The sequence below is a fragment of the Rhinoraja longicauda genome, chromosome 31, assembly GCF_053455715.1.
Source record: "Rhinoraja longicauda isolate Sanriku21f chromosome 31, sRhiLon1.1, whole genome shotgun sequence".
NCBI classification, from domain to species: domain Eukaryota; kingdom Metazoa; phylum Chordata; class Chondrichthyes; order Rajiformes; family Arhynchobatidae; genus Rhinoraja; species Rhinoraja longicauda.
The window spans coordinates 6,814,488-6,828,020 of record NC_135983.1 but is presented as its reverse complement, the minus strand read 5'-3'; the positions used below and the strand labels follow the sequence as shown (position 1 = coordinate 6,828,020).

At 42.8% G+C, this 13,533-nt stretch overlaps 1 protein-coding gene across 3 annotated transcripts in view; it reads right to left on the bottom strand.

The window, feature by feature from the left end:
- Positions 1-13,533, bottom strand: part of golga1 (golgin A1) — an 83,987-nt gene that overhangs the window by 11,856 nt on the left and 58,598 nt on the right. For all 3 annotated transcript variants that reach the window (XM_078426026.1, XM_078426028.1, XM_078426027.1), the window contains 3 exons: positions 10,763-10,865; positions 8,336-8,496; positions 4,289-4,435 (listed from right to left, as the gene is read on the bottom strand). In XM_078426026.1, coding sequence (XP_078282152.1) covers positions 4,289-4,435; positions 8,336-8,496; positions 10,763-10,865 — 411 coding nt within the window. The remainder of the gene's footprint in view (positions 1-4,288; positions 4,436-8,335; positions 8,497-10,762; positions 10,866-13,533) is intronic.

Sequence of the window (13,533 nt, the reverse complement as noted above, 5' to 3'; positions counted from 1 at the left end):
AAGGGTTACGGCATGCTTGCCTTCATCAACAGATCATTGGGAGGTCATGTTGCAATCGTCCAAGTCTTTGCTGATCCAACATATGGTTATATTGTGTGCAGTTCTGGTTACCCAGCTGTAGGGAAAACGTCATCAAGCTGGAAAGGATGCAGAGAAGATTCACGAGGATGTCACAGGGACTGAAGGGCTTGAGTTATAAGGCGAGACTGGAAAGGGTTTTTTTTTTACGCTAAAGGCCAAGAAGCTGAGGGATGACCTCGTGGAGGTTAATGAGGTCATGTGGGGCATAGATAAGATGAATGGTCACAGTCAATTTCTCAAGGAAGGGATGTCTTAAACCCAGAGGATACAGATTCAATGTGAGGGGGGGGGGGGGGGGGGGGGTAAAGGTTAAAAAGAGACCAGAAAGGCAACTTTTTTCACTCAGAGGGTAGTGGGTACATAGGAAGCCATACAAGCAAGTACAATTATAATGTTTAAAAGGTATTTGGACAGGTACTTGGATCGAAAAGGTTCTGGGTAACATGGGTTAAAGACAGGCAAATAGACTAGCTTGGATAGACATCCTAATCGGCATAGACAGGTTGAACTGAAAGATGCATTTCTGTGCTACCTGACTCTATGATAAAAGTAGGGAAGTTATGCTTCAGTTACAAAGGACATTGATGTGAACACATTTCGAGTGTTGTGAAGTATTGGTCGCCTTATACAAGGAGGAATGCTTAGGCATTGGAAGCAATTCAGTTGAGGGTTACCCGAACTGGATAGTTGTCTTATGAGGAAAGGGTGGACAGGCTTACCTGGCACCTGCTGGAGTTTGGAAGAGTGAGAGGGGATTTGACTGAAACACAAGATCCTGGGGTTCTTGCCAGGATGATTGTCGAGTGGATGGTTTCTCTGGTGGGAGAATCTACAACTTGGGGGGGATGGGGTCACCCATTCAATAAAGAAATTAGGCAATTTTCTTTCTCCCTCAGCGTTGTGTCTTTACAAGTCTCTTCCAGAAAGGTGTATGGAAGCGGTGACATTGATGACCTCTAAGGCAAAGGTAGATTTTTGATAATTCAGTCGGTGAAGAGTTACCATGGGTGGAGGGGATTGCAGTGTAGAGATTCTAATCAGATCTGCAATTCACTTATTAACTGGCAGATCTGGATCGAGGGGCTGACTGGGCTCTTCTTCTCCTGATCCATTTGTAGGCATGTTAAATATCTTTGAATATTAAAAATAGTCCACAGATTTTGACAGGAGACAAAGCTACACCCCCAAATATCCAACCACTGGATATGAAGATGAAGGAGGATTAGTCCTCCCCGAGTCGGTGTGTGGATTGTGCAGCGTGTCAGTTCCTGCACTATTCTGGCCACTCTCGCTCTGCCTTTGCCACATGAATGAGATTGGCATTGATCCAGCCTCAGTTGCACCATCAACATTATTTCTTCCAACCGGTCATGTAACAGGGCAGAGATCTATCATTGAACACCTGGAGACTGACCTACCACCACAGCACAAGAAACATCTGCAGAGCAAACCAAACACTGAGCACCTGCCTCACCCTGTGGAGATTAAATGTGCAAAAGAATGTGCGAGTGTACAGTAAACCCTCATTATAACGGACCATGGGGGGGGGGGGGGGGGGAAGGTGTCCAATTTTGCCAAATGTTGGTGAAAACTGAGGAAGGGATTATCGAATAATAGAGTTTAATTGTACAAGTAGTAGAAACAATGAACTGCAGATGCTGGTTAATGCACAAAGGGACACAAAATGCTGGAGTAATTCAGCAGGTCAGTCAGCATCTCTGGAGAACATGGATAGGTGACGTTTAGGGGTGACGTTTAGGTCTAAACCTGTGCCTGAAATCCTGGTGAGTTGACGGCTCCGGCTTCCTGGCAGCCGAGAGAGAGTCAGTCGAAGATCGGCGGAGTTAATGATCTCGGCCCGTAGGCGGCCAGAGTGTAGGTGAGAGTCAGCGGTGGCAGGAGTGGTCTGTAAGTGGCGAGGCAGCTGTGTGGACCGGCGGTACATCCAGCCTGGAAACGACTGGGGAGGCGGTGTGGGTTGGGGGAGATGTCGGCAGGCCGGCCTGGCGGTGAAGGTCAGTAGGTCCGTCCTTCCATTACCAAACTCTGTTATAATGAAGTCCGTAATAACGAGGGCTTGCCGTACTTAATCTTGGACATCCCAGCAACCAAAGCTGGAAATGTGCACTCAGGCTTTTCCCAAGATGACAACATTAGTCTATGTCTGTGCAGAGTCACCAAATTGCACAGGATTATATCGAAACTGCAGTGCATCCATCTAATTCAGGGATAATTTTCCTGAATCTGATGTTCTTTTTCCACACAAGCTGTTCTCACCCTTGCAGCCCACATAATTCTTGTCACTTCTCTCCTTGTTGAAATTACCTCCCCTTAAAAATGACAAAGCAGTAAGTGCCACAAACAAAAGCGTGTACTAAATGCATTTTTTAAATCTGTTAGTGACTGCTGTAAATTACACCAACTTGGACTGGTGCCACCCATACGCTAATAGTTATTCACATCCACCCTATTTTACACCTACATAAAATCCTGCGTCAGGTTTCCTCTCGAGTTACTTTGAAGCTGCACGTCTTACTGAGGTAAAGGTTGTTACTGGAGCTCAATAAAGATAAGATCAGTTGCAAGAAAGAAATATGCAAAGGTTCAGATAATAGTCTTCTACACTTGGCAGTTTGTAAGTTGCCTGGTTGCGAGGGGCAGATTGGGTACGTTTTTTTTTTATTGCCTCATCGGCTACCATAGTGCCGGTGCCGAAAAAAGCAAAAATCACCAACCTGAACGACTACCGTCCGGTTGCCCTAACTCCTATAATCATGAAGTGCTTTGAAAGGCTGGTCCTCTCGCACATCAAATTCAACATCCCTGCCTCACTGGACTCGCATCAATTTGAATACAGAGCAAACAGATCCACAGAGGACGCCATCTCTCTGGCTCTTCACACTGTCCTGGCTCACCTGGAGAGACAGGGCACGTACGCAAGGATGTTATTCATTGACTATAGCTCTGCCTTCAACACGGTCATCCCCACCAAGCTCATCACCAAACTCCACCAGCTAGGCCTCAGCTCGTCGTTATGCGACTGGATCCTGGCGAACTGGTGCTCAGATAACAACATGTCCCTAAACACCTCCAAGACCAAGGATCTAATCATCAACTTCCTGAGATCACACAACGGGGAATACGCTCCGATCTTCATCAATGGGGACAGTGTGGAGAGAGTGTCCAGCTTCAAGTTTCTGGGCACTCACATTTCACATGAACCGGTCCTGCTGAGCCGGATGGTCACATCGCACAGCGAACCAGCACAGACCTACATGAACTTTATTCTGTTTTAAAACTGTTTCTAATTTTGTTTCACTGGGTTGTCTAAATTTATACTGATTAGCTAATTAATTTATCGCATCGTATGGAAGGCGCATTCCCAATCTCGTTGTACCCCTGTACAATGACAATAAAGATATATTGTATTGTATTGTATTAAATACCAACCAATAAATAAAGGTCAATTTAGAAGCTAAAGCTTTCAGAGCAGGATATTGCCTTGTGTTGTATTATTTTGATCAGGACCATATGCTGATAGTTTACAAGATAGCCATCTGAATCCCACGCCTCTCACTGATCGATACTCGCTCTGCGGCACAACTTGCATCATGGATTCAGATGATTCATGGTACAAGACCCACACCACCAACCTGCTGCTATATCAAAGATCTTGTATTTCATCTGAAATATCCAAACCTGCTCACTCAGATGGACATACAAGATTGCAAGGCATTATTTTGATGTAAAGCAGGGGAGTTACCCCCTTGTCATCCGGTTAATATTTATCCTTCACTCAACACTGCTGAGTTGCACATTATTTTGTGGTTATCAAGCAGTTGTGTGAGCTTGCTTTGTGCAAATGAGTTGCCATTTTCATATTACAATGTAACTGGCTCTGTGTTGGGTACTGTGAAAGGTGTGGCTCAATGCGACAACGCCTCTTCATAATTTATCTTTTTTGAGAACACAGCTACGAAACATTATTCATAATGAAAGTGGCAAAACCATTCAGTCGAGATAATGATTGTGGATGGAACAATTTAGTATTTCAACCGTTGAATTTGAAGTGGAAGCAAAAGTACTTGGAGTACCAGGTTCAAACTATTAAAACTCAAAGCAGTCCTCTGTTAACACCTGGAGTGGTTGTCAGTTAGAGATGTAGCTTCGAAACCACAGTGGGGTAACTATTTCCTGTGTGGCTAACCTTATTTTTCTCAACCAACTGCTGCTCCAAATCTTGGTTCTCCTGCTGAAGCTGCAAAGCATCTGAAATTGCAACGTCTCCATTTTGCTCTTTCTCGTCGTTTTCTGGTGGATTGAGGGCCATCAGTTCTGCTTCCAGAGCTGTTACCTGCAGGGGAAATTTGGATTTCTTTAGTCAAGCTGTCCTTAGTTAAGCACCTGAGCTTTTATTTCTGGGAATTGCAACTTTATGCAATATGTTGGCCTTGAAACAAAATAGACTTTGAGAAAACTACAGCACACTATAAATAAAACTAAATACTGAGTAGAAACAACCCAACAGTATTAACATTAAATTCTAATAACTACTTAAGCCTCTCCATCTCCCTTCTTCCCTCCCAAAAAAACCTCTCTCCCTTGTGCCCCACCAGGGCTCGCACCTGCTTTACCTCTTCCCTCCCACTTACGTACATTCCTTCCTCTAGCTTCACATTTTGTAACTTATCAATCCTTTGTCTCACATCTTCTGTCTTTCCATCTCTGGTCTGAGTTCAACCATTTACCTATCAAAAATCCCTGCATCAACCTATTACTTGCCTGGCTTTGTCCTGAGGCTTCCCCCACCCCTCCCTCAGTTTAAAGAAGGGTCCCGGCCCGAAATGTTACCTATCCATGTTCTCTGGAGATGCTGCCTGACCTGCTGAGTTACTCCAGCACTTCGTGTCTTCTTAAACACTGAGTAGATGCCCTCTTACAGGACAGCCAAGTAAACCATGGTCTACAAACCTCAATACTAAAAGGCTTTGAATGAAATGAACTCTGTTTCACAGAAAGTGAATGCAATAACATTACCAATTTTTAACTTCATAAAAAAGATGTTCTCATCAAAGCTGAACAAGCTCACTTTATAGGAAGAGTTGCAGAAATGCCCCAAATAACATTGCCCCAAATAACCAGTGTCCCTGATCACGAACCAAGAACTCCTATTGGCATTCCAGGCTTGTGTGTGGGTCAAGCATTGTTGTCTGTTCGAGTTTTGGTTCAATATTCCATGGTCACACGAGAGTGAAGATTGAGAGCTAACCAGGCAGTGGAAGGACTGCGTGCTAACCAGGCAGTGGAAGGACTATACATGATTACAATCGAGCCAGCACAGGAACAGACCCGTCGGCCCACAATGTCCTTGCCAAACATGATGCCAAGTTAAACTAATATCTTTCAATCTCCTAGCTGAAGGAATATGGACTTCTTTCACTTTGTTTTTGACTATGGCATTCCCGATTCTTGCCCTTGGACCAGCTGACAGTCAAGTGTGTAATTGAGGCATTTTACTTCTGACTGCTGCACATTTTTTGAACGATGTAGGAAAGGTTGGACAGAGGATAGAGATATCAGATCCCACAAGGAGTCTGCTCTGTGATCAGGGAGACCAAAAAATGGAATGTTATTTTGTTTTCATTAATTTTCAGGCCATAAATCTCTCTGGCAAGAGTGGCAATTATTGTACATCCCTAAATACCCTTGAGAAGGAGGTGGAAGCTGTCTTCTAGAAACATTGCTGTACAAGTGATGAAAGAATTCTTACAAGGCTGATGGCCAAGGAGTTCCAGGGTTTGGTCTCAGAGATGATAAAGAAATGTAATATTTTGCAGGTCAGGACAGTGTACAAGTAACATACAAAAGGAGGGTGTGACTTTATGGTTAATTTACACTGCAGATTGCAAATATTTAGGGTATGTCAGGTGGTTCCAGTGATGATTTCAAGGAATAATAATTTTGTCACAATTTATTGGCTTTCCTCTTCTAAAAACAGAACACGCGGCACACATTTTCCGGAATACCAGGGACCTTTGGTAGTTTGCATAATGATGCTGGAGCAGTGTTGAACAAACCCAATAACATTCTAGTTGTGAAAATTTGCAAAATAATAATCAGTTGATGGGGTGGCATGGTAAGAATAAAATGGGTTTGGATTATTATTATTTTTAAACATTTGATGGACAGTGTGGACTCAGTGGACTGAAGGGCCTATTTCCATGTTGCTTCTCCCTATGACTCTAATCTCTACAAGTCATGAAAGGAAGCTTACCTAAGTAAGTTAAGGGTTAAAGGATTGTGCAGCTAAAATGTAAACTACTGACAACTTAGTATTTCTATTAAGTGCAATAAGGAATGGTTTTGTAATACCCGAGATCCTGTTGCAGAACTTGTTTGATTTTGTTTGAGATTACAAAGACAATCCATCCCAAACCCTTTAAACTGACAAAGACAGAGGAATGAACAATTGTTCACGAGGGAGAGGGAGCCATCAAGAGGGATGGGGGTGAGACGGGTTTGAATGACAGATCATGGAATTGTGCTGTGTGGAAAGAGGCCGTTTTGGCCCACCTCATTCATAATGCTTATCTACACTAATCCCACGCCTGCAATAGGCCCGTATCCCTCTGAGCCTTTCCTACCCAAGAAGACCTGTCCAAATGCCTTTTAGGGGTTGTAATTGTATCTTCTTCTACCACCTCCTCTGGCAGCTCATTCCTGACAACCACCACTGTGTGTGAAAAATCTTGCCCTGCCGATCTCCTTTAAATTTCCCCCCCCCCCCCCCCCCTCACCTTAAACCTGTGCTTTCAAGTTTTAGATTGCGCTGTCCCGGGAGAAAGACTATCTATCCTATCTATACCCTTCTTAATTTTATAAATTTCTGCAAGGTCACCCCTCAGCCCCCCAAGTTACAGTGAGAATAAACGTAGCCTATCCAATGTTTCTTTATGTGCAGCCTTCCATTTCATTTTCTAGAATAATCCGTGTGATGAGATAATGGCATACAATGACAAACTATAATGTGCTGCTGTCTGGGGTGGAACTAAAAGGATTCCTGGTGGTTTCCAATGGCATATCTGATTGCCACAGTCAGTAAAATAGAGTCTGTTGCAGACCATGTATTGACATTGGCCAAGTGGCCTTTGTTCTGAGGGTAAAGCCTAGCACCCGCCAGAAAGATTCACACAGGCTGAAGATCAAAAGCATGGACAGGAAAGAAGGGACACAGACTGAAGTCTCGCCCCGTGTCCACCTCGGTCCTGAGACCAAGGGCCACGAGGTATTTATCAACAATTAGCCGTCATTAAGTATGGAATATTGAACTTAATAAACTCTTGATCTTTTCCCCAAACCTGTGGTTGATGCTCATTTCATCTTGTCCAAAAAAAACATTTGAGCTGTTGCCACTGGATACCCTAAAAGTGAATTTTAATTTACTCATAGAAAGAATTTTATTGATAGTCCTCATTCTTATGTCCCAGTTACAATCACAGACAGTGGTTCTCAGTAAGGCAGAACTGGGTCGTGTTGTTAAATTGCAGGATTGTCTCTCCCCCAGCAAAGATTGGATTGCATGCAGGTCCTCCCCAGTTTACGACAGTGTTCTGTTCCTGTGAACTATTTGTAACCTGGACGGTTCTCAAGTCGGAGGTGTGGCATCTCAGCAATCTATTTAAATATGGAGTCTGAAGAGGGGTCCCAACCCAAAACACCATCCATCCATTCCCTTCAGAAATGCTGTCTGACCCACTGAGTTAAACGTAGAAAAATAGAAAATAGGTGCAGGAGGAGGCCATTTGGCCCTTCGTGCCAGCACTTTGTGTTTTATTTAAATTAAAAAAACAAGGAGTTTAACTCAACCATTCGGATATTGCCACACACTGAGTTCCCACACGGCAGGACATTTTTACAGCCCTACAGCAGCCAGCAAATCCATGCCTAATTGCTCTACCAAAAGCTCGTTCATATGTACGGGCTATACATGAATCCGCCGTTCATAACCTGGGGAGAACCTGTACCCATCAAGGAATGTAAACTTGGAAAACATCATTTTATTGCGGCAAAAATGTTGGTAGAGGGGCAACAATTAATGCGTATTCCTTTCTCACAAAATGACAGGACACCTCAGGTCTCCAAAGTACAAAGGAAAAATTAAGCCATGGTTGTGTTAAAAGTGTGGTACACCCACCAATTTGGAGCCACATTCCATTCAAAAGCTGGTGTGTGGTTAAGATCAAAGATAACCCACCTTCCTCTGACTGGCCTCCAACAGTTGCCCGCTTTCAGTCACCTGCAGCTCCAGATCACTTAGCTGGCTCTGCACTGCCCCCTCTCTTTCTGCTGCTGAACTTCTACAAGTTTCACTTTCGATTTGTAGCTGATGCAATTGCAACTTTACAGCTTCCTTGTCTAGGGAAATGTTTCAAAAACAAATGTATATGAACAGATTGCAATTAAACAAATGTCATAGAGTCATAGAGTCCTACAGCACAGAAAGATCGGCCCATCGTGTCCGCGCCGCCCGTTACCAAACACAGTCTAATTTTAATCCCATTTTCCCGCATTTGGACCGTAGCCCTGAATGTTGTAGCATTTCAAGTGCCCATCCAAATGCCTCCTAAACGCTGTGAGTGTTCCCGCCTCCACCACCACCCCAGGCAGTGAGTTCCAGACTCCAACCACCCTCTGGGTGAAAAAGTTCTTTCTCACATCCCCCCGAAACCTCGCTCCCCTTACCCTGTATCTATGTCCCCTCGTTGTTGAACCTTCCACCAGTGGAAGAAGTTCCCCGCCATCTACCTTATCTATGCCCCTCATGATCTTGTACACCTCGATCATGTCCCCTCTCAGCCTTCTCTGCTCCAGGGAAAACAACCCCAGTCTGCTCAGTCTCTCCTCATAGCCGAGGCCCTTCATCCCTGGCAGCATCCTGGTGAATCTCCTCTGCACCCTCTCCAAAGCTATCACATCCTTTCTATAATGTGGTGACCAGAACTGTACACAATACTCCAGCTGCGGCCTCACCAGTGTTCTGTACAATTCCATCATTACCCCCCTACTTTTATATTCGATGCCCCGGCTAATGAAGGCCAGTAACCCATATGCCTTTTTGACCACCCTGTCCACCTGTCCTGCTGCCTTCAAGGACTTGTGTACCTGTACTCCAAGGTCTCTCTGTACCCCTGTCTTCCCTAGGGTCCTTCCATTCATGGTGTACTCCCTCTCCAAGTTATTTCTGCCAAAGTGCATCACCTCGCACTTTTCAGGATTAAATTCCATCTGCCACTGCTCCGCCCATCTGACCATCTCATCTATATCTTCCTGCAGCTTGCAGATCCCTTCCTCGCTATTCACCACCCCCCCTAACTTTGTGTCATCTGCAAACTTGCTGATCATGCCCTGTACGTTGACATCCAGATCATTAATGTAGATTACAAACTAAGGGACCCAACACCGATCCCTGCGGCACCCCACTGGACACCGGCCTCCAGTCACAGAAGCAACCTTCTACCATCACTCTCTGCCTTCTGTCACTAAGCCAGTTTTTTATCCATTTTGCCAAGGTGCCCTGGATCCCATGGGCCTTTACCTTCTTGACTAGTCTCCTGTGTGGGACCTTGTCAAAAGCCTTACTGAAATCCATGTATACCACATCCACTGAACTACCCCCCATCTACCTCCTTGGTCACCCCTTCAAAAAATTCAATCAAGTTAGTCAGACACGACCTTCCATTAACAAAGCCATGTTGACTATCCTTAATTAACCCTCGATCCTCCAAGTGAAGACTGATTCTGTCCCTCAGAATCTTTTCTAGCAGCTTCCCCACCACCGATGTCAGACTTTATCCCTACTGCCCTTTTTAAATAATGGCACCACATTAGCTATCCTCCAGTCCTCCGGTACATCCCCTGTTGCAAGAGAGGCTCTGAAAATTTGTGCCAGAGCCCCCGCAATCTCCTCCCTTGCCTCTCTCAGCATCCTGGGATACATCTCGTCAGGGCCCGGAGACTTATCTTTGTGATTAACAAACCCTCATCTCTTCCACAAATTAAAATACATACTATCACAAACAGCAGAAATCACACTGGATTGCAACCAAAAAATTGAAGATTTATCAAATCTTTTCAGCATACTGTTCTGAACAGGTACTACCTATCTCTGTAAAGCCAAAGTTTGATCAGTTACGAATAACAATATCTTCTTAACTCTTCCAGTCCCGATCAAGCAGTCCTGTGACCTAACCCACATGGATAGAAGACAAGATTTCACTGTTTTGTAACTGGTTAGTACAAAGTGCATGTGGGAACTGGGCAAATCATTACACAACAAGTGACTACTCCCAAGCACTTATTCTTCATTCCAGATCAGAGGCAAGGCATTAATAATAAACCTGTCAAGAAAGCTTTTGTACTAATTGTTTGAGTAGTGCTTGGTTTAACACAATTGTGAAATTGCCTAAAAATCAACTTGGTCATAACCTTGCGTCAATTCATATCCATATTTTTTTTTCCATTCAAATATGATAAAAAGAATTGCATTAACTCAATGTTTATCAGAGGCTCAAAGATAAAAATAACGAATTCCTTAGCAAGACTCTAAAATGCATTTCCATTTTTAAAAAATATTCAATTAATTTTCTTTTGCCTTTCATTAGTAAATGGTACACTTTCAAACCTTGTTCAAGTTTCCTGAAGTCTTCTTCCAATTTGATTAATTCTTTATCTTTCTGCAAGACTGAAGTATTTTTTTCTTCCAGCATTTGCGTTAATGTTAACACCTATCAGTATAAAAAAAACTGAAATCAATTTGTGAATTGAGAAATTGTTCCATCAGGAGAAGTTAGAAAGTTTGGGGTTGTGTTTCTCAGAATTTAAAAGAATGAGGGGTGATTCTATTCAAACATATAACATCCTATGGGGGCATGACAGGATGGATGTTAAGATGATTCCAGCAGTAGGAGAGTCACAAGAGTGCCTTGCTACAAAATGAGGTCAGGCATTTAAAATTGAAGTGTGCAGAAATGTCTTCACTCTGAGGGTAGTGAATTTCTGAAATTCTCTACCCCTGAAGATGGTCTAGGCCAGATCATTAGATACATTTAAGGTGGAGATAGATAAAAGTTTGAAAGATTGTGGAACCTAATATAAAGAGGTACAATGTCATATGATTACAGAGAACAGCAACAAAATCACAGATACCAAGGATTTCCATTGATGAACACAAGGTGGCAGTGTCCAGTCAGCACAGGGTTGTTCTGCAATCAATGGCCAACATTTGAATCAAATCCAAGTGTGAAAGGAAATTAATAATTTTTGATGATTTCTTCTGCTAATAATGAGTATGTGCTATACTGACAAACTAGCCTTTTAGCTCCAACAATTCTAAATAAATATCATACCTGCAATGTATATTTGATTCTAATGCAGTCATTTTTTTAAAACAAAGTTAATAAACATGCTTACATTTCCCATGTTTTGACATCAAAGCTGCTGAAGCCCAGATGTTTGACATTATCTATTTTTTGTTAATGTTCATGGAATTTTTTGTGCAATAGTGTAAAATGAAACAATATGGAATGCTACAGTTAAAATACAGAATATGCTTTCTTTCGGGGCTATGTAAAATCCTTCCCATGGCAGCAAAGAAATATATCTTGTCGATGGTCTTACTTCAACAAAATGTAAGGTGGAAAAGGAGTCAACAGGACACAACTTATGCCAGCTGCTATACAAACAGGACACAACTTATGCCAGCTGATTAAAGATAAAGATTCTTTGTTTTCATGTGGTTTATCTATTGTTTTAAATGAATTGATTCAGTGAAGTTGTGATTAATTTAAAAATTAGATCAAACTTTAGATGATATTAATTACCTCTTGATACTTTACAAACTAGATAAACCATTCTGACAACACTACAATGTGGTAATTTGATACATATCTGCCAACTAATCACATTTCCCTCACATGGTGCAGAAAGAAACCTTTATTAACATCAATAATAAGTATGGAGAATAAATAATTATGGAGCGTAGGAGGCTGAGGAGTGACTTTATAGAGACATATTTAAAGTGAACAACTGCAGTCTTTTTCCAGGTGGGCGAAATAAAAAACTAGAGGGCATCAGTTTAAGGTGAAACAGCAAAGATTTAAAAGGAGACACAAGTGCTGAAGTAACTCAGCAGGTCATGCAGCATTCTAGGAGAATATGGATAGGTGACATTTCGGGTTGGAACCCATCTTCAGACAAGAGTCTATAATTTATTTGATTCTTGCACTACTTAAACAATTACTTAATTGAAACTTGCTGATCTTTTAACACTATGTTATCTCAGATCATTCTCCTGGACTGTCCAGCTCACCGTGCTCCCAGGACTGTTTATTCTTGGTTTTCTGTAACTCGAGGGAAAGGAACACCAAACTATGACCTGTAGCTGGTTGAGCTATTGTGTTTGATCGTTGCCTCCAAAAGATCCCTCTCCAATCTTTGCAGCACATTAATACATCTAGCTTACTTCATTTACAAAACCCCCAATAATTACAGTTGCACAACATAATTGTAAAAGATTTATATATAAATCCTTTAGCTAACTATTCAATTTGGCAAAATAATAAGACAGTACCTTTAAGGACAATAGACAATAGGTGCAGGAGGGGGCCATTCGGCCCTTCGAGCCAGCACCGCCATTCAATGTGATCATGGCTGATCATTCTCAATCAGTTCCCGTTCCTGCCTTCTCCCCATACCCCCTGACTCTGCTATCCTTAAGAGCTCTATCCAGCTCTCTCTTGAATGCATTCAGAGAATTGGCCTCCACTGCCTTCTGAGGCAGAGAATTCCACAGATTCACAACTCTCCGACTGAAAAAGTTTTTCCTCATCTCAGTTCTAAATGGCCTACCCCTTATTCTTAAACTGTGGCCCCTTGTTCGGGACTCCCCCAACATTGGGAACATGATTCCTGCCTCTAACGTGTCCAACCCCTTAATAATCTTATACGTTTCTATAAGATCTCCTCTCATCCTTCTAAATTCCAGTGTATACAAGCCTAGTCGCTCCAGTCTTTCAACATATGATAGTCCCGCCATTCCAGGAATTAACCTAGTAAACCTACACTGCACGCCCTCAATAGCAAGAATATCCTTCCTCAAATTTGGAGACCAAAACTACACACAGTACTCCAGGTGCGGTCTCACTAGGGCCCTGTACAACTGCAGAACGACCTCTTTGCTCCTATACTCAACTCCTCTTGTTATGAAGGCCAACATTCCATTGGCTTTCTTCACTGCCTGCTGTACCTGCATGCTTCCTTTCAGTGACTGATGCACTAGGACACCCAGATCTCATTGTACGTCCCCTGTTCCTAACTTGACACCATTCAAATAATACTCTGCCTTCCTATTCTTACCACCAAAGTGGATAACCTCACACTTATCCACATTAAACT